The sequence below is a fragment of the Geotrypetes seraphini genome, chromosome 4, assembly GCF_902459505.1.
Source record: "Geotrypetes seraphini chromosome 4, aGeoSer1.1, whole genome shotgun sequence".
Classification (NCBI taxonomy): Eukaryota; Metazoa; Chordata; class Amphibia; order Gymnophiona; family Dermophiidae; genus Geotrypetes; species Geotrypetes seraphini.
In genome coordinates, this window is record NC_047087.1 from 142775958 (window position 1) to 142794203 (window position 18246).

Genomic DNA, 18246 nt, shown 5'->3' on the forward strand with positions numbered 1-18246 from the left:
TTATCAACACAACTAATATACTACTTTATCCTAAAGCAAAAAATAAATAAATAAATATAATTTTTTTTCTACCTTTGTTGTCTGGTTTCTGCTTTCCACATCTTCTCATTCAATTTCTTCCATCCACTGTGTGTCTTCTCTCTGCGTCTTCCATTTGCTGTTACTGTGCCTCTCCCTTCACCCTCCCACAATTGGTCTAGCACCCATCTTCTTCCCTCCGCTCCCCCATAGTCTGGCATCTGTCTTCTTCCCTTCCAGCATCTTCTCCCCACTCTGTCTTCCACATTTCCCTTCAGGGTCTGTTCTTCTCTACCCTCTTTCAATGTCTGTTCTATCCTTTCCACCACCACCCTTCCCTCCCTCCTTTACAATCTGTTCCTTTCTACCACCCTTCAGCTCCTCTCGGGTGGCCTATCTATCTACCTCCTTCCCTCTTATTTTCATGGCACATTACAATGTAATTTGTGCAAGCCGTTGGAGCCTGCGAGCTCTGTCCCTGTCCCATTCCCACAAACTATCTCGCTTCTGTGTTCCTATTTTCCCCATTTCTAATATATCTCCTATGTATCTACCATTGCCCCCCCCCCCCTGTGTCCATATACCATCCCCATGGCATGTCCCCTTTATGTCTCTGTCCCTATGCCCCATGCACATAATTTCCCCTCTTTCTGTTACCTTCCTCTGTCCAGATTTCCCCTATCTTCCTATTCCATACCAGTGTGTCTCTTCTTTTCAACCCCATCTAGCTTCTTTCCCTCTTTCTCCCCCCACTGCTTCCAGCATCTGGCTCACCTGCCTGTCTTCCCCTTTCTTTCCTGCTGTGGGTTTCTTTCTTTCCCTCTTCATCCCTTTGGCCCAGAATATTTTTTCCTTTCACTCCCTTCTTCCTAGTATGAGCCGGGAACAAACGCGATCTCATGGTCTAGCAGCCCTCACCTACCCGATCGCAGTGTTTAGCCAGCTCCCTCCCTCCACCTCACCTTACATTCTGAGTTTGCCGGCTTCCTTTTTCCCCAAGCCGCACGCGTTTAAAAAGACGCGCACGCGTGGCTGCGTGAGTCCATCAAGCTTCTCCTCTCCAGCAACTTCCTGTTTCCGGTTGCATCAGAGGAGAAGCTTGATGGACTCGCGCAGCCACGCGTGCACGGCTTTTTGAACGCGTGCAGCTCAGGAAAATGTAAGCTGGCAAACTCAGAATTTAAGGTGAGGTAGAGGGAGGGAGGGAGCTGGCTAAACGCTACGGGCGGGCGGTGGCTGCGGGGACCGCGCGATCCTAAATGCCTCATTGCGGAGACAAGACCATTCACCGCTCCACGGGCGGTGAATGGCCTTGTCCCCGTCCCCGCAGCGACTGTTATTTTTCATTCCCCGTTCCGGCAGGTTACCCGCGGCTAACCGTGGCTAGCCGCGGGTAACCGCCACCGTGTCATTCTCTAGACCTGTCGGTGACTGGGTTGTGCGCATGATGCAACATGTGATACATGGGGAAGGGCCTAAGGCCCTGATTGGCTCAGGTACCTCAGGCTCCTCCCTTGGGAGGGGCCTGAGCCAATTAGAAATTTCCTTAGGGAGGCACCAGAGCCAATGAGGGCCTTAGGCCCCTCCCCGTCCATCACATGATGCACCGGGGAGGGACCTCCTGCTCCCAACTTAAAGGTGTGGGAGAGCCTGATGGCAGGAGGGAGTGGGCATCCCTCCTGCCATATTCGCGCAGGGGGGGAGGAGTGGGCATCCCTCCAGCCATTTTTTTTTAGGTTCGGGGAGGGTGAGAGGGAGGGGGCACTTTGTCGGGGGAAGGGGGGCTTTTTTTTCTTTTTATTGGGCAGATATTTTGCATATGTAATAAACGCAAATTATCTGTGCCATTAAAAAAAATGAAACAATACCGACAGCAGCCCTTACAATAGTGACAGGAGGCTGTTTCTCCTGTCACTACTGTCAGGGGTCTGCACCAACTCAATCGCTCACAGTGAGTTTGCATGCAAATATGATAGGGAATCAATCATTGTTGAAAATTGGCCAGAGAATCGGCCAACAGTGATTGAGTCGCTATCTTTAGTGAATCTGGACCTTAGTAGCTTGAGTGTTCATTTTCAATGGCCCAGTATTTATCATCAAAGAGAGGCTGAATCTGACTGAACTGGAAGCCCCAGAGAGCAGAAAGGAACTGCCAACATAAAAGCAAAATTACTTGCAGTGAAAGATCAGTATCAGCTTCCTCTACTGAATGCTCATGGCTAAGAAGTTTGGAGGTTGCACTAAGTAATGGTAGAAAACAAAAGGAATTGACCCCAAAATATCCACAAAGAAGAAAATCCAGAGAAAACCCAAAAAACTCTGTGAAGTGACGATGTTCCTAAATGGACTTTATTTGAAAGTGTCAAAGTTCTAAAGGTACACTGAAATCATCCACATAAAAATAAATCATCCACATAAAAGCCTTAAAGGACCTAGTCCGCTAGGGATACAGGACCCAACACGGTCCGCATTTCGACAAAAAGTCTTCTTCAGGGGTCCCTGGGGGTCCTATAAATGTGTATATGTGGGAAACAATTGTGTGGTGAGCCGCAAGCAGTGTTGGGTCCTGTATCCCTAGCAGATTAGGTCCTTTAAGGCTTTTATGTGGATAACCTATTTTTATGTGGATGAATTTATTTTTATGTAGATGAAATTATTTTATGTGGATGATTTCAGTGTACTTTTGGAACTTTGACACTTTCAAATAAAGTCCATTTAGGAACATCGTCACTCCACAAAGTTTTTTTTGTTTTCTAAGTAATGATAGCCAACTGACCATTTATGCACTGGGTAGTGGACCAACATTAACTAACTTTACTATTGACCGTTTATGCCTAGTTTATCACAAATTTGTTCTCATTTTGTTCTAATGGGGATGTCTGACAAATCAGTTCTTGAAAGCATAGAATCACTGGATAGAATTTCTGGTATTTGCAAACCTGAATTATCCACCAAGACCAGAAGTGGTCTAGTGACAACAGCACAGGACTGAGGTAGAGAGTTGCGCAGGGACAGAAATCCAACCCGTCCCCACCCGACCCCGCCAAAGTCCCACCTGTCCCCGCGAGGAATCCCTCCGTCTCCACCCGTCCCTGCGAGGAATCCCCTCCATCCCCACCTGTCGCCGCGAGGAATCCCCTCCGTCCCTATAAACTATAGAAATAGTTATTTCATTTAATTATGCTACTGAATTAAAGGCTTTGGTAGAAACCCATTTAAAAATAAGCAAAAAGACTTTATTAATTTGGAAATATTAATTGGGAAGAATACATACTTTGTAAACGGGTTTCTATCAGAGCCTCTAATGCAGGGGTGCCCACACTTTTTTGACTCGCGAGCTACTTTTAAAATGACCAAGTCAAAATGATCTACCAACAATAAAATTTTAAAAAAACACAACGCACACTGTACACATAGAATTGTTAATTATCATTCCTATTCCGGGGTTTTTTCAAAGAGGTCAAAGCAGATGACTCTATGCACTGTCACCTCAGTAACAACCATACAAAAATAAACAAAACCCACCCCCCTCCCTTTTTACTAAACCACAATAGCAGTTTTTAGTGCAGGGAGCTGCGCTGAATGCCCAGCGCTGTTCTGGATGCTCATAGGCTCCCTGCGCTAAAAACCACTATTGTGGTTTAGTAAAAGGGACCATATTGTAAAATATAGACAGCAGATATAAATTCAGACACATTTTGATCACTAAATTTAAAATAAAATAATTTTTCCTACCTTGTCTAGTGATTTCATGAGTCTCTGGTTGCACTTTCTTCTTCTGACTGTGCATCCAATCTTTCTTTCAGCCTGTATGCTTCCTCTCCTCCAAACCTCATTCCCTCCCCCAACTTTTTCTTCCTCTCTCCCTGCCCTTTCTTTCTTTCTCTCTTCATGCCCCCTTTCTTTTTTTCCTATTTCTCTTCTTTCCTTCTGTCTCCCTCCCTGCCCTTCCCCAAGCCACTGCCACTGCCATCGGGGAACAGGACCCAAATGCCACCAATGGATAACAGGCCCCAAAGCCGCCGCCGCAGCTGCCCCATGCTCTCTCTGCTTCGGGCCGATCAATCTTCCTCTCCCCGACGTCAATTCTGCCGTCAGAGAGGAAGTTCCGCCCAGCCAGGCAGCGATTGGCTGGCCCGAACTTCCTCTCCAACGGCAGAATTGACGTCGGGGAGAGGAAGATTGATCAGTCCGATAGATCGCCAAGGCAAAGGGAGTCCTGGATGATCGACTCACTTTGCCTTGGCGAGCTACCGGTCGATCGCGATCGACCTGTTGGGCACCCCTGCTCTAATGTTTATACATTTTTATCAACACAACTAATATACTACTTTATACTGAAGCAAAAAAAAAAAAAAAAGGATTTTTTTCCTACCTTTGTTGCCTGGTTTCTGCTTTCCTCATGTTCTCATTCAATTCCTTCCATCCACTGTCTCTCTTCTCTCTGCGTCTTCCATTTGCTCTGTTACTGTGCCTCTCCCTTTTTCCCCCTCCCAAATTGGTCTGGCACCCATCTTCTTCCCTCCGCTCCCCCCATAGTTTGACATCTCTGTCTTCTTCCCTGCCAGCGTCTTCTCCCCATTTCCTTTCAGCGTCCTTCTCCCCCCCATCTTCCCCATATCCTGTCAGGCAGCATCCTTCTCCCCCCTCTGCCTTCCACATGTGCTTTCAGTGTCCTTCTCCCCCCTGTCTTCCCCATGTCCTTTCAGCGTCCTTTTTCCCCCTCTGTCTTCCCCATGTCCTTTCAACGTCTTTCTCCCCCCCGTCTTCCCCATGTCCTTTCAGCGTCCTTCACCCCCCCGTCTTCCCATGTCCTTTCAGTGTCTTTCTCCACCCCTTTGTCTTCCCCATGTGCTTTCAGCGTCCTTCTCCACCCCTTTGTCTTCCTCATGTGCTTTCAGCGTCCTTCTCCCCCCTCTATCTTCCCCATGTGCTTTCAGCATCCTTCTCCCCCCCTTCCGTCTTCCCCATGTCCTTTCAGCGTCCTTCTCCACCCCTTTGTCTTCCCCAGTGCTTTCAGCTGCCTTCTCCCCCTTCAGTTTTACCCATTTCCCTTAAGCGTCTTTTCTTCTCCACTCCACCTTTCCTCCCTTTCTCCCTTTCTCCCTCTCTGCCCCTTACCTTTGTGGTGCTTCCCCACCCGACCGACAACAGAACAGGCCCGGTCGGACAAACCTCCCTGCCCTGTAGCCACGAATCTAAATTATCTTCTTACAGCAGCTGGAGTATTGAAGCTGCTGTAAGAAGGTAATTTAGATTCGCGGCTACAGGGCAGGGAGGTTTGTCGGCCGGGCCTATTGTCGGTCGGTTGGGGGAAGTGCCACAAAGGTAAGGGGACCTGACTGGCTGTACACATTCCCCCAATAGCTGCAACCAGGGCGGACCGCCCCCCCCTTTTGGTACGCCATTGCCTTCTCCCTAACTGCCCTGCCGCACACAGCCGATGTCAGCGCTGATGTCGGAGGAAGGGAGGGATTTGCTTAAGCCCTCCCTCCAACGTCAGCGTTGACATCTGGAAGACTTCCATTCCGCTGTGTGCTGCGGCAGGGCAGGTAAGGAGAAAGTGACTAGCCTTGCGGCTCGTGTGCAATCCAACCCCGCAGGAACCCCGCGACCCTCGGAGGCATCCCCACGGGATCCCCGTGACCCAAAGGGGGAACCCGCGGGTCCCACGGGATTCCCGTCGTCCCCGTTCCCATGCAGCTCTCTAGACTGAGGCCCAAATGCACTAAAAATGGTTGTTAAGACCATGTGGGTTGCTGTGGGCTGATTTTTTTGTACAATTTTAAAACAATGAGCAATGTTCTAACAAGTTTGTATGGAAATGAATTTTGTGGAAGTTCATCATAATCCCATCCGATTGGTTGTTGAGAACGTGACTCTCACACACGCGTAGAGCTGGCAGGGGAAGTCTGAACAGCTGAGCAGCAGGGGAAGCCCCAAAGCAGCCTCTTGCCACTCAGCTGTTCAGGGCAGAAAGACTTTTTAAAAAAAAAGAAATTTTAAAGGCACAGATGTTGTACGTATGTTACATACGCCAATACCTGACCCCATTAAAAAAAAAAAGTTGTGCCACTGCCCCCCCCCTCCCCGACAACCCCTAAAAAAAGAGAGGCAGGAGGGATGCCCACTCCATCCTGCCTCAGAAACCTGTAACCCCACACTCTCAAACCCCCCTGCGAAGATCGCAGCCACTCAGACCTCCCCATGTTTCCACCTTCCCTGCGATGATCGCTGCTACCTGAAACCTCTCCACCCGCAAAAATCATCAGCAGGACAGATGCACACACCCTCCTATCTTGGCCACCCTAACCCCCTCACACACATCCCCTCACACACACCTGGATCCCTTCCCAAAACTCAAAAAAATAAGTCAGCAGGAGGGGTGCCTCCTCCCTCCTCCCTCGGCCACCTGGACCACCCCCACACCCCTGACTGATCAAAACCTGAACCCCCACCCACCCCCAACAAGGCCCCCCTTCTTAGGGTTGCCAGATTTTCCAATCAGAAAATCTGGACCTCTAGACTTGCCCCCAGACCTGCCCATCCCTGCCCTAGTCCCGCCCTAGCTCCTCCACTCTTGTCCATCTCCCACCCCCCTCCACCCACTGCCTGCTCATCCACAAATTGTGTCGGGCAGGGAGGAAGTTCATGCATGCGCTGACTTCTTCCCTGCCCGATGCAATTTGAGGAGGCTTTTCAAAACCCAGACAAAGTGCTGGGTTTTGAAAAGCCGTCCAGACCCCCGGACATGTCCTCAAAAGGAGGACATGCCCGGGGAAATCTGGACATCTGGTAACCCTAGCCCTTCTGAGCCCTCATATCACCCTACCACCAAGTCCCCAAGAGAGAGCCCTGTTGGGCTGGGAGAAGACAGGTCAGAACCCCTCAGCTCAAGCATATATCCCCAGCTTCCCCTTCCCCCGGTACCTTGTTGTAGAAAGCTGGCCCACCTCTTCAAAATAGCAGGCCTTACCCTTCCCGGTGCATCCTGGGATGCACTGGGAGGGGCCTAAGACTCTGATTGGTTCAGATACATAAAGCTCCTCTCATAGGTACTTTAGTTAGATTGGGAGCCTTCGAGACAGTAAGGGAATTTTTCAAGTACCTTTCTTATTTATAATCTTAATGTATATTTTCTGTAAACCGCTTAGAACCTAACGGATGTAGCGGTATATAAGAAATAAATTACAAATTAAATTACCTGTTGTTTTTTCAGGTCGGTATAACTAATTGCTATTTTATGTGCATCGCGAAGCAACGTTAGTCCATCAATCAGTGGGCTGGTTTTAATATTAATGATCTCATTGTAATACAGTGAGGTCATTTGCATAGCAGAGCTGGAGGCTGCAGTGGATGCACAGAAAAGCGTGCAGTGAATCATTGAGTACATCGGTGGGCAAAATAAAGTCATCGCTAAACTAGTTCAACCGATATGGTGACGATTGTTAGATGCATGGTGATTTTAGGGCATCCGGGCCTGAGACCCAGGGTTCAGTTCCAGCTTCTCATACAAACACTCCTTGTTACCTTGGCAAGTCACTTTATCTCCCATTGCCTCACACTGTATGCTGTTTGGGGTAGGACATATTGTACCTGAGTATTTATGACCACTGCTTATGTCCAATAGTGCTATAAAAATATTAATTAGTATAATAACTACCCTAAAGCATTTGCTTCTATATCATCTACCCCAGCCAAACAGAACCAGTCCTGGCTATTCCTTAATCCTGTGATCTTCACATTTTCATTGTGAAGAGGGTGAATGTTCATTGATTCAAGAAGTTTAAACCAGTTGTCCACATCGGAGGTGTAATATTCATGGTTTCCTGAAAAATGAAACATGCCAATAGATAAATAAAACACCATAATAAAAAGATTTATTGAGAATAAAATCTTATTAATCTGCTGCCTTACTGAACGAACCAGGCTGTCTGGCCACCCTTTATTATACGACTGCTCACTGAAATCATCAGGTTCACACTAGTACCATACTTATGTCAACGGCACAGATCTGCACAACTCCCAACATTTCAGACCCTAAAACAGGTAGGTATTTAAAGTAATACCGTATTTTCACGAATATACTGCACACCCGTGTAAAACGCGCACACGGGTATAGCGCACAGGAAACCGAAATTTAAGTAAAGAAATTCATATATAGCGCGCACACGCATATACCGTGCATGCTGCTCCATGAATTAAAACCTCCTTCTGCCGTCCCGACTCTCCTCTCGCCGCTCTGCCCTCTGCCCCGACTCTCCTCTCGTCCCGACTCTCCTCTGGCCCCCCCACCCCGAAGGACCGCTCGCACCCCCACCCCGAAGGGCCACTCGCACCCCCACCCCGAAGGGCCACTCGCACCCCCCAACCCGACGTCCTATTCATCCCCCAGCCCCCCACACATGGAGAAGCAGCCTACCGTTGGTTCCCGATGCCAGTGAGCCCTGCTGCTTCCTCTGCCGGCGGTCCCGCCCCTTCCCTGAGCCCTGCGCTGCTTCCTCTGCCGGCGGTCCCATCCTTTCTCTGGCATCAGTTGCTGCTCATTTTTATTGTTATTTTTAGTGGAGTTCTTTTCTGAGACCAATGACTGGTATTAAACCTGGTTACAGGACATTTCTGAACTGATTATAAGAGTCGTCGTTTTCTGAGGTCTCTTTTTCTCCACTTTTTAAAATTTACATAAGAGTAGCTGTGTGTGCATCTCTACTTGTAGATTTTTGTCTCTATGACTGTGTGACTGTGACTATTATATATAGACATAGTTCTTGTGTGTTTATTTGTTTATTATTATTATAGTGACAGCGAAACAAAGGTCAGAAAACCAATGATCTAGTAAAAGGTTTACCTACTAAACAGGCTGTTAGCTTTATTAATGACTAGTCTTATAGCCCGTTACATTAACGGGTGCTAGAATATATGTGTGTGTGTGTGTCTTTAATTCTTTCTCTCTCTCTGTCTCTCCTTTGCGCTTTCTGTCTTTCTTTTTCCTTGACTGTCCACCACCATCCCTTGCCTGCTCCCTCTATCCATTCTCCCTTCCTTTTACCTACCCTGTCCTGCAGTAGGATGTCTGTCTGTCTGGGTATTTTTTTTCTTTGTCTCTCTCTCCTTGCATGCTGCCTGTCTGTCATTTTTTCTGTCTGTGAATCTCCCTGTACCTCCTTCCTATGTCCTTAGTGCCCCTTCCTATGTCCATAGTGCCCCCAGTGCCTCCTTCCTCCCCCCCCTCCGATGCCAGCCTGCCTTCCATTGAAACCCCCTCTCCATTGCCTCCCAGCCTGCCTGCCTCCCATCCCCCTGAGCAGCATATTTCCATGGAAACCCCCTCCCCCATGGCATCCTGCGTGCCTGACTTCCATTGAACCCCCCACCCCCCTCTAATGCCAGCCTGCCTGCCTCTCATCCCCCTGAACAGCATGTTTACATGGAAACTCCCCCCCCATGCCATCCTGCCTGTCTGCCTTCCATTGAACCCCCCACCGATGCCAGCCTGCCTACCTCCCATTCTAATGCCGCGACTCCCCCCCCCCGACCCTACCCGGCACAACAGAAACCCCCGTTGACCCTCCCACCGCTACACGGCTGACAAACCCGGCAGGAGCAGCAGCGTCCCAAGCACACTAAACGCTGCTTCGGGTCTTCTACTGGCCTAATTTCCTCTGCCGCGTCCCTGATGACTCGGGGACGCGGCAGAGGAAATTAGGCCAGTAGAAGACCCGAAGCTGCGTTTAGTGTGACTGGGACGCTGCTGCTCCTGCCGGGTTTGTCAGTCTTGTAGCGGTGGGAGGGTCAACGGGGGTTTCAGTGTGCAGATCCGGCATCTCTCTCTACCTCCTTCTCAGAGTCCGGGCAGCTTTTCCGATTGGGGAGAGCTCTTCTTTGGTGACTCTGGAACGAAGGCGAGTCGCGAGTGTGGGGCCGTTACTGCAGCGGCGCGAGGTGGAGAGCAGGGAGGCTGTGGTGACGTAATAAGCGCGCATGTGCACTCTCATGTCCGCGACGGGTCAGGGAACACGACTTTAGAGTGCGCATGCGCGGCCTAGAATTTTATTATATTAGATATCTTCTAAATATCAAAAGTAGGAAGAAAAAGTGTCAGAGACACAGGCAGTGGCGTACCTAGGGTATGTGGCACCAGGGGCCCATCATTTTTTGACACCCCCCCACCCACCCTCCATGTAAAAAATATTTTTTGTAATAACCATAAAACGGTATAAATGAACAGAATAGAAACAGGGAGTGAAAATATTCTTTTATTGAACCTCATATATGTAACCATTATTCCAAACATAACATAAATTATGTCTGAATTGTCATGACATCAGAAGTACATATGGAGTAGTTGCAGGTGATGCTTGGTACAGTTCTGATTGTGTTAGTTCGGTTTTATGTGTTTTTTGAATAGAAGGGTTTTTATTTCTTTTTTGAAGGTTTTGTAGTCTGTGGTCGAGGTCAATAGGTTGTAGAGTTGGGGGTCGAGTGTTAGGAGGTTGTCGAACAGTTTTTTTCTTTTGACGTTTTTGGTTGGAGGGTGTGTGAATGGTGTGCGAGTTCTCCTATGTCTGTTTGAGGTGATTGAATTATTTAGCTGAAGAAATTAGTTACCCCCCCATTCCACACACATTAATTCTCTTCCATTTTTGTTCCCATTATAAAAAACACTGATAAGTTCCCAGAAAAAAAATACATTAAAATAAGAAGTGAAACCAAAGGCCCTTACAGATGAGAACATAACATAAGAATAGCCTAACTGGGTCAGACCAATGGTCCATCATGCCCAGTAGCCCATTCTCATGGTAGCCAATCCAGGTCACTAGTACCAGGTCAAAACCCAAAGAGTAGCAACATTCCATGCTACCGATCCAGGGCAAGCAGACACTTCCCCATGTCTTAATAACAGACTATGGACTTTTCCTCCAGGAATTTGTCCAAATCTTTCTTAAAACCAGCTAAGCTATCTGCTTTTACCATAACTTCTGGCCACTTCATTTTTAAGCTTAGATCTTTCCTTCCAAACAGAGACCTTGCTAGATGTAAAATACAACACAAGGGAACTTCACACGGACTTAGCTGTGCAGGAAATGTGAATCTCCTCATACACCCACCTATAGTGCAAAAATGTGCAAAGGTCTGTTTTTTTTTCTTTCGATCACTAGATAGCCTAATGCCACACAAGCAGCACTGTTACAAAAGGTCAATGCTAAGGTTAACAAAGTTTCCTTCCTTGGACCACAAGGAGATACTGACAAACCACTGGAAGAGATTCCAAAACAACTACTTAGGCACAATACCCAAAGACCCACTCAGTGTGTGAACCAGTTGAGTGGAGTGGACTAACTGGGAGGTGGAAATGGGCCCGGAGTTTGCTCAGCAGAATTTCCCAGACCACCTCTTCCTCTCAACACATTGACACGCTGCCACCACCACTAGGAACACCTCACCGGGTAGGCCAGCAATGCTTATAAACTTTATAAAACACATTATTATATTTTTTTTATAAAGCACATATTTTAACTGAACTCTCTGACATCCTCAGCCTTTCCATTCACAAAAAAAGAAGGAAAAGTTCCCATTTCCTGCTGTCTCATGTCCCCGGCCTATACAATATTTTTCTTCTGCAGACCCTTCAAAAGTCTGACCAAATCCTCATTTCACTTGCATTATAAAGTACTGAGGATGCCATCTCTCCCCAATCCCAGGTCCTAAAGTCTGAGATAGTAGCGCAAACTGCCCAATTCAGGAAGAAAAATTTCGATTCAGCCTATTTAATTGGTTTTTCGATTCGATTTTTCTGCCCAGTTGGGTGATATTTTTCAAAAATCCTGGTGGGTTTTATAGCTTTTTCACCCCCTTTGGCTTCTCCTAACCACACTGGCGCTGTGGTGTAAATAAAATAAAGAAACAAAAAGGACTTTTCCTCTCTCTGTTAAATCCTAGCTCACGTTTGCGGTCTAACACCAGCTCTGGCAGGATACACATTTCAAACCTTGACATATTGTAATCACAAAACAGAAAATAAAATTAATTTTTCTACCTTTTGTTGTCTGGTTATTTTTCAAATCTTGTTGGTCCCAGGCTCTGGTTGTCTTCTGATAACTTGCTTGCCAGGGTCTCCTTCTTTCTTCATGCTAACCATCCATCTGCCATCTCTGTCCTCCCTTTCCATTTCCCTTCCCTCCCCAGGAAGTCTGGTATCTTTCCTTTTTTTCATCTCCCTCCACAGATCCACCTTTTCTTAACTACCCTTTCATCCGGCATCTCTCCCTCCTTCCCCACCACCCCAGGGCCCACCATCTCTCCCTTTCTTTTCCCAATTACCCTCCTATCTAGTATCTCTGTCCCTCCTCCAAACCATCCCTTGTGTCCAATTTCTCTCCCTTTCTGTTCCTTCCCTCCCTAAATCCCATGGTCCATCATCTCTCTCCCTCTCCTCTATTTTCAGACCCATTATTTCTTACCCCCCCAAAGTCTGGCATATGCACATCTCTTTGAACACCCCCTTCCCTCTGTGTACTTCTACACCAGGGTCCCCCCCAAAGGCCTGTCCCCCCCATGAAGGCCTGCCTGCCTGTCCCCCCCCTGAAGGCCTGCCTGCCTGTCTCCCCCGAAAGCCTGTCTCCCCCCATGAAGGCATGTCCCCCCCCCTTGAAGGCCTGCACCCCCTTGAAGGCTGCACCCCCCGAAGGCTGCACCCCCCAGAAGGCCTGCACCCCCCAGAAGGCCTGCACCCCCCCAGAAGGCCTGCACCCCCCCAGAAGGCCTGCACCCCCCAGAAGGCCTGCACCCCCCAGAAGGCTGCACCCCCACAGAAGGCCTGTACCCCCTTGGCCTGTCCTACCCCCTGTCCCCCCCTTAAAGGCCTGCCTGCCTGTCCCCCCCCCCAAAAGCCTGTCTCCCCCCATGAAGGCTTGTCCCCCCCCCCCTTTAAGGCCTGCATCTCCCCCTGAAGGCCTGCTTGCCCGCCCCACCCTGACGGACCGCTCACCCCCCTCCCACCCCCCATCCAGATGTCCGGTTCTTCCCCTCTGGCCTCCCCACACCATTTAGAGTACCGAAGCAGCCTGCAGCAAGATCACGATGTCAGCGATCTTGAGCTGCTTGTGCTGTCCTCCGCCGCGGACCCGCCCCCCTCCTCTGACGTCAGTGTATGTTAATGTAACGGGCTTAAAGACTAGTTTAAAATAATAGTCTAACATAAACATGGAATCTGATCATATATGTATCATCCAAGTATACTGTTTGAGTAGGGTATGTCAGTTCTGGAGATGCCATAATTAAAAAAAGCAATAGTGAAAAAATGGTACAACGTCATGCAGAAAATCAACAGGCTTTAACTTTTGTGCAATATGTTATTTACCTACCTGGAATTTCTAGGAAATTATGCAAAAATACATATATTATTGAAATACTGTATGTTTAAGTGCTCTGATAATAGTTATGGGTTTCCATTGTATATTAATATCTTTTGTGTCTCAGTTTATCTTACTTATTTACTCATACTGACACTAACACATTAATTTCATTTTCTCATTCACAGATTTTCAATATAGCGTCATCATAGAGATACTGGTAATCTAATTGTGACAAGCAAGGGGCATGTCATGTAGGGCAGAGGCCACTGGAGGGAGCTCTAGGCCTAGGGCTGGCCTGGATAGATGTATTATATGCCCTGAGGCAATTGGAGAGAGCTCTGGGGCCCTAAATACATCCAGATACATCTAAATACAACCGGAGAAGGTCAGGCTATCTTCAAAGGGAACTACAGTTCTCAAGAGGCAAGTCCTAGGGACTAGTCCTTTAGTGTTCTGGGCAGTATGAGAAAACCTGGGTTGGAGGAACCTTCCAGTAGCCAGGAGGGCAGAGGTCCCCAAAGAGGAACCCTGGGTTGGTCCAAGGTGGAGTTGCTCCAGAATCTTCTCTCCCACAGTATAATAGCTGGTAAGCTAGAAGAGAGAGGGAAGATAGGAAAGGACCTGCTGGAACCTGAGCCCAGAGGAAGAAAAGGCTGCCTGGAGTTACTAAGAAGCTCCTGGGGACAAGCCCAGTTCTGCAAGCCAGGAAGAGTAAGTCTGGACAGAGCTGTAACTTGAACACATTTTCCAGTGATTGTGCATCTAAGAGGAAGTATCTGTGAGCAGTTGTAAGTCTTAGCAGGGGGAGAGCACAGTGAGAGAAATGCCAATGGTCCTTTTGTATGAGTAATATATTAGTACTGGGGGAGGGGGGCAGAATGGAAAAGCCCCAGTAAGACTTTTTGCTAGTTTTCCTTTTAATTATGAGGTATTAGCTGAGGGTTGAGGATGACATAGAAAGCAGAGTGGTAAAAAGTGTTGGTGTCATCCAGTGTGTGGAGGCAAATAATTAAAAGGAAGGACTCCCCAGTCCTTGGTAAAGCAAGTTAGGCAGAAGCCTAAAGGTGTTGATAGATGCCTGTATTTGCATATGGAAATAAGACTAAATGGATTATCTTTGTAAACCTTGTTCTCCAGTGGAGAAGTGAAAGCAAGCGAGTGAGTGATCATATAGAGGTCACCAGGACGCTTCCTAAAAAGCCAAGTGACATCTGGTGGAAAGATGTGGGTCTTTATGAAGTCATCCTGAATTTCCTAGTACCTGTACATGGAAATAAAGACTACTGGCAGGAATTGCCTTAATAACAAAGTCCGTCTCTGAGCTTTCTTCTTAAAGGCAAAGATTCTCACTGTGTATAGCAGACCAGTGGCTGAACTGGTCAAACTCTGAAAAGGTCCTGGAAACCTTTATCCAATTAAACTGGTGCTTGATCCAGGTAATGACATGTGGTATTGACTTTCAATTTTGAAGAGGGCACCCAGACCCTTAATTAGGTGCCATTGACTCATGTTTCAGTCCTAGCGACTTCAATTACAGATCTAAAAAGAAATCAGTTTTGTACTACTCTGGTAATGTCCTCCAGCGTCATCCTCATGGTTGTTTTCAACAGTCCAGCCATCTGATTGCAGGTCGCCGTCTTCACCTGGTTCCTTTGATCCTCCCAAACATGATGTCCTTTTCCAGTGGTCTCTCTCTTCATACGTTGTGACCAAAATAAGACAATCTTAACTTCATCATTTTGGGCTTCGAGTGACATAGCCGGTTTGATCTCTTCCAGAATTGATTTGTTAGTTATGTCAGAAGTACATATGGAGTAGTTGCAGGCGATGCTTGGGACAGTTCTGATTGTGTTAGTTTGGTTTTATGTGTTTTTTGAATAGAAGGGTTTTTATTTCTTTTTTGAAGATTTTGTAGTTTGTGGTCGAGGTCAATAGGTTGTAGAGTTGGGGGTCAAGCGTTAGGAGGTTGTCGAACAGTTTTTTTTCTTTTGACGATTTTGGTTGGAGGGTGTGTAAATGGTGTACGAGTTCTCCTATGTCTGGTTGAATTGGATTTAATTATTTAGCTGAAGAAATTAGTTACCCCCCCCTCCCATTCCACACACATTAATTCTCTTCCATTAAAAAAAAAACACTGATAAGTTCCCAGAAAAAAAATACATTAAAATAAAAAGTGAAAACAAAGGCCCCTACAGATGAGAACATAACATAAGAATAGCCTAACTGGGTCAGACCAATGGTCCATCATGCCCAGTAGCCCATTCTCATGGTAACCAATCCAGGTCACTAGTACCTGGTCAAAACCCAAAGAGTAGCAACATTCCATGCCACCGATCCAGGGCAAGCAGACACTTCCCCCATGTCTTAATAACAGACTATGGACTTTTCCTCCAAGAATTTGTCCAAACCTTTCTTAAAATCAGCAATGCTATCTGCTTTTACCATAATTTCTGGCCACTTCATTTTTAAGCTTAGATCTTTCCTTCCAAACAGAGACCTTGCTAGATGTCAAATACAGAAAGAACAAGGTAACTTCACAAGGACTTAGCTGTGCAGGAAATGTGAATCTCCTCATACACCCACCATATAGTGCAAAAATGTGCAAAGGTCTGGTTTTTTCTTTCGATCACTACATAGCCTAATACCACACAAGCAGCGCTGTTACAAACATATTCTGAAGGTCAATGCTAAGGTTAACAAAGTTTCCTTCCTTGGACCAGAAGGAGATACTGACAAACCACTGGAAGAGATCCCAAAACAACTACCCAGGCACAACACTCAAAGACCCACTCAGTGTGTGAACCAGTTGAATGGAGTGGACTAACTGGGGGGTGGAAATGGGCCCGGAGTTTGCTCAGCAGAATTTCCCAGACCACCTCTTCCAATCAACACATTGACACGCTGCCGCCACCATCACCACCATTAGGAACACCTCACCGGTAGGCCAGCAATGCTTATAAACTTTATAAAACACATTATTATATTTTCTTATAAAGCACATATTTTAACTGAACTCTCCGACATCCTCAGTCTTGCCATTCACAAAAATAGAAGGAAGAAAAGTTCCTGTTTCCTGCTGTCTCATGTCTCCGGCCTATACAATATTTTTCTTCTGTAGACCCTTCAAAAGTCTGACCAAATCCTCGTTTCACTTGCATTATAAAGTACTGAGGATGCCATTTCTCTCCAATCCCAGGTCCTAAAGTCTAAGACACTAGCGCAAACTAGTGCTGCCCGATTCAAGAAAAAAAAAGTTTTTCGATTCGATTCAGCCTATTAAATTGGTTTATCGATTCAACCTTCCTGCCCAATTGGGTGTTTGTTTTTCAAACATCCTGGTGGGTTTATTTTATAGCTTTTTCACCCCCCTTTGGCTTCTCCTAACCACACTGGCGCTGTGGTGTAAATAAAATAAAGAAACAAAAAGGACTTTTCCTCTCTGTTAAATCCTAGCTCACGTTTGCAGTCTAACACCAGCTCTGGCAGGATACACATTTCAAATCTGACATATTGTAATCACAAAACAGAAAATAAAATTAATTTTTCTACCTTTTGTTGTCTGGTTATTTTTCAAATCTTGTTGGTCCCAGGCTCTGGTTGTCTTCTGATAACTTGCTTGCCAGGGTCTCCTTCTTTCTTCATGCTAACCATCCATCTGCCATCTCTGTCCTCCCTTTCCATTTCTCTTCCCTCCCCAGGTAGTCTGGTATCTTTCCTTTTTTTCATCTCCCTCCACAGATCCACCTTTTCTTAACTACCCTTTCATCCAGCATCTCTCCCTCCTTCCCCACCACCCCAGGGTCCACCATCTCTCCCTTTCTTTTCCCAACTACCCTCCTATCCAGTATCTCTATCCCCCCCTCCACACCATCCCTTGTGTCCAACTTCTCTCCCTTTCTGTTCCTTCCCTCTCTAAAAACCATGGTCCATCATCTCTCTCCCTCTTCTCTATTTTCAGACCCATTATTTCTTCCCACCCAAAGTCCGGCATATGCGCGTCTCTTTGAACCCCCCCATTCCCTCCGTGTATTTTTACACCAGGGACCCCCTCCCTGAAGGCCTGTCCCCCCTTAAAGGTCTGCATCCCACCCCTGAAGGCCTGCACTCCCCCTCCGAAGGCCTGCACCCCCCCTTGAAGGCCTGCATCCCCCCTTGAAGGCCTGCATCCCCCCTTGAAGGCCTGCATCCCCCCTTGAAGGCCTGCATCCCCCCTTGAAGGCCTGCATCCCCTCTTGAAGGCCTGCCTGCCCCCCCCTTGAAGGCCTGCCTGATCCCCTTGAAGGCCTGCCCCCCTCAAAGGCCTGTCCCCCCCTTGAAGGCCTGTCCCTCCCTTGAAAACCTGCCTGCCTGTCCCCCCACCTTGAAGGCCTGTCTCCCCTTTGAAGGCCTGCCTTTCCCCCCCCCCTTGAAGGCCTGCATGCCTGCCCGCCCCACCCCGAAGGACCACTAGCCCCCCTGGCCTCCCTGCACCACCTATGAAGCACCCCGCAGCGGGATCGCGATGTCAGCGATCCCTGCACTGCTTCGGAGCTGCTTCCTGCGCTGCGGTCCCACCCCTCCTCTGACATCAGAGGAGAGGCGGGACTGCGGCGCAGGAAGCAGTGCCGAAGCGGCTCAGGGATCGCTGATATCGCGATCACGCTGCCAGCTGCTTCTTGGTGGTGCAGGGAGGCCAGGGGGGCTAGCGGTCCTTCGGGGGTGGGGGGAACTGAACGGCAAGGCCGGGAGCACCCCCTCAGGGCTTGTCACCCGGGACGGACCGCCCCCCCGCCCTCCACCCCCCCCTTAGTACGCTACTGCTCTATCATCATTGTGCGATTCCCCAAGTGTGGTGCTGGCTTTTTGTGACCAAAAACCACCAATGAATGAAAGG

General features: G+C 47.8%; 1 protein-coding gene across 1 annotated transcript in view; it reads right to left on the reverse strand.

The window, feature by feature from the left end:
• TMPPE (transmembrane protein with metallophosphoesterase domain) overlaps positions 1-18246 on the reverse strand; it is a 59386-nt gene that overhangs the window by 36980 nt on the left and 4160 nt on the right. Inside the window, exon 3 of the mRNA XM_033941014.1 lies at positions 7682-7847. Coding sequence (XP_033796905.1) covers positions 7682-7847 — 166 coding nt within the window. The remainder of the gene's footprint in view (positions 1-7681; positions 7848-18246) is intronic.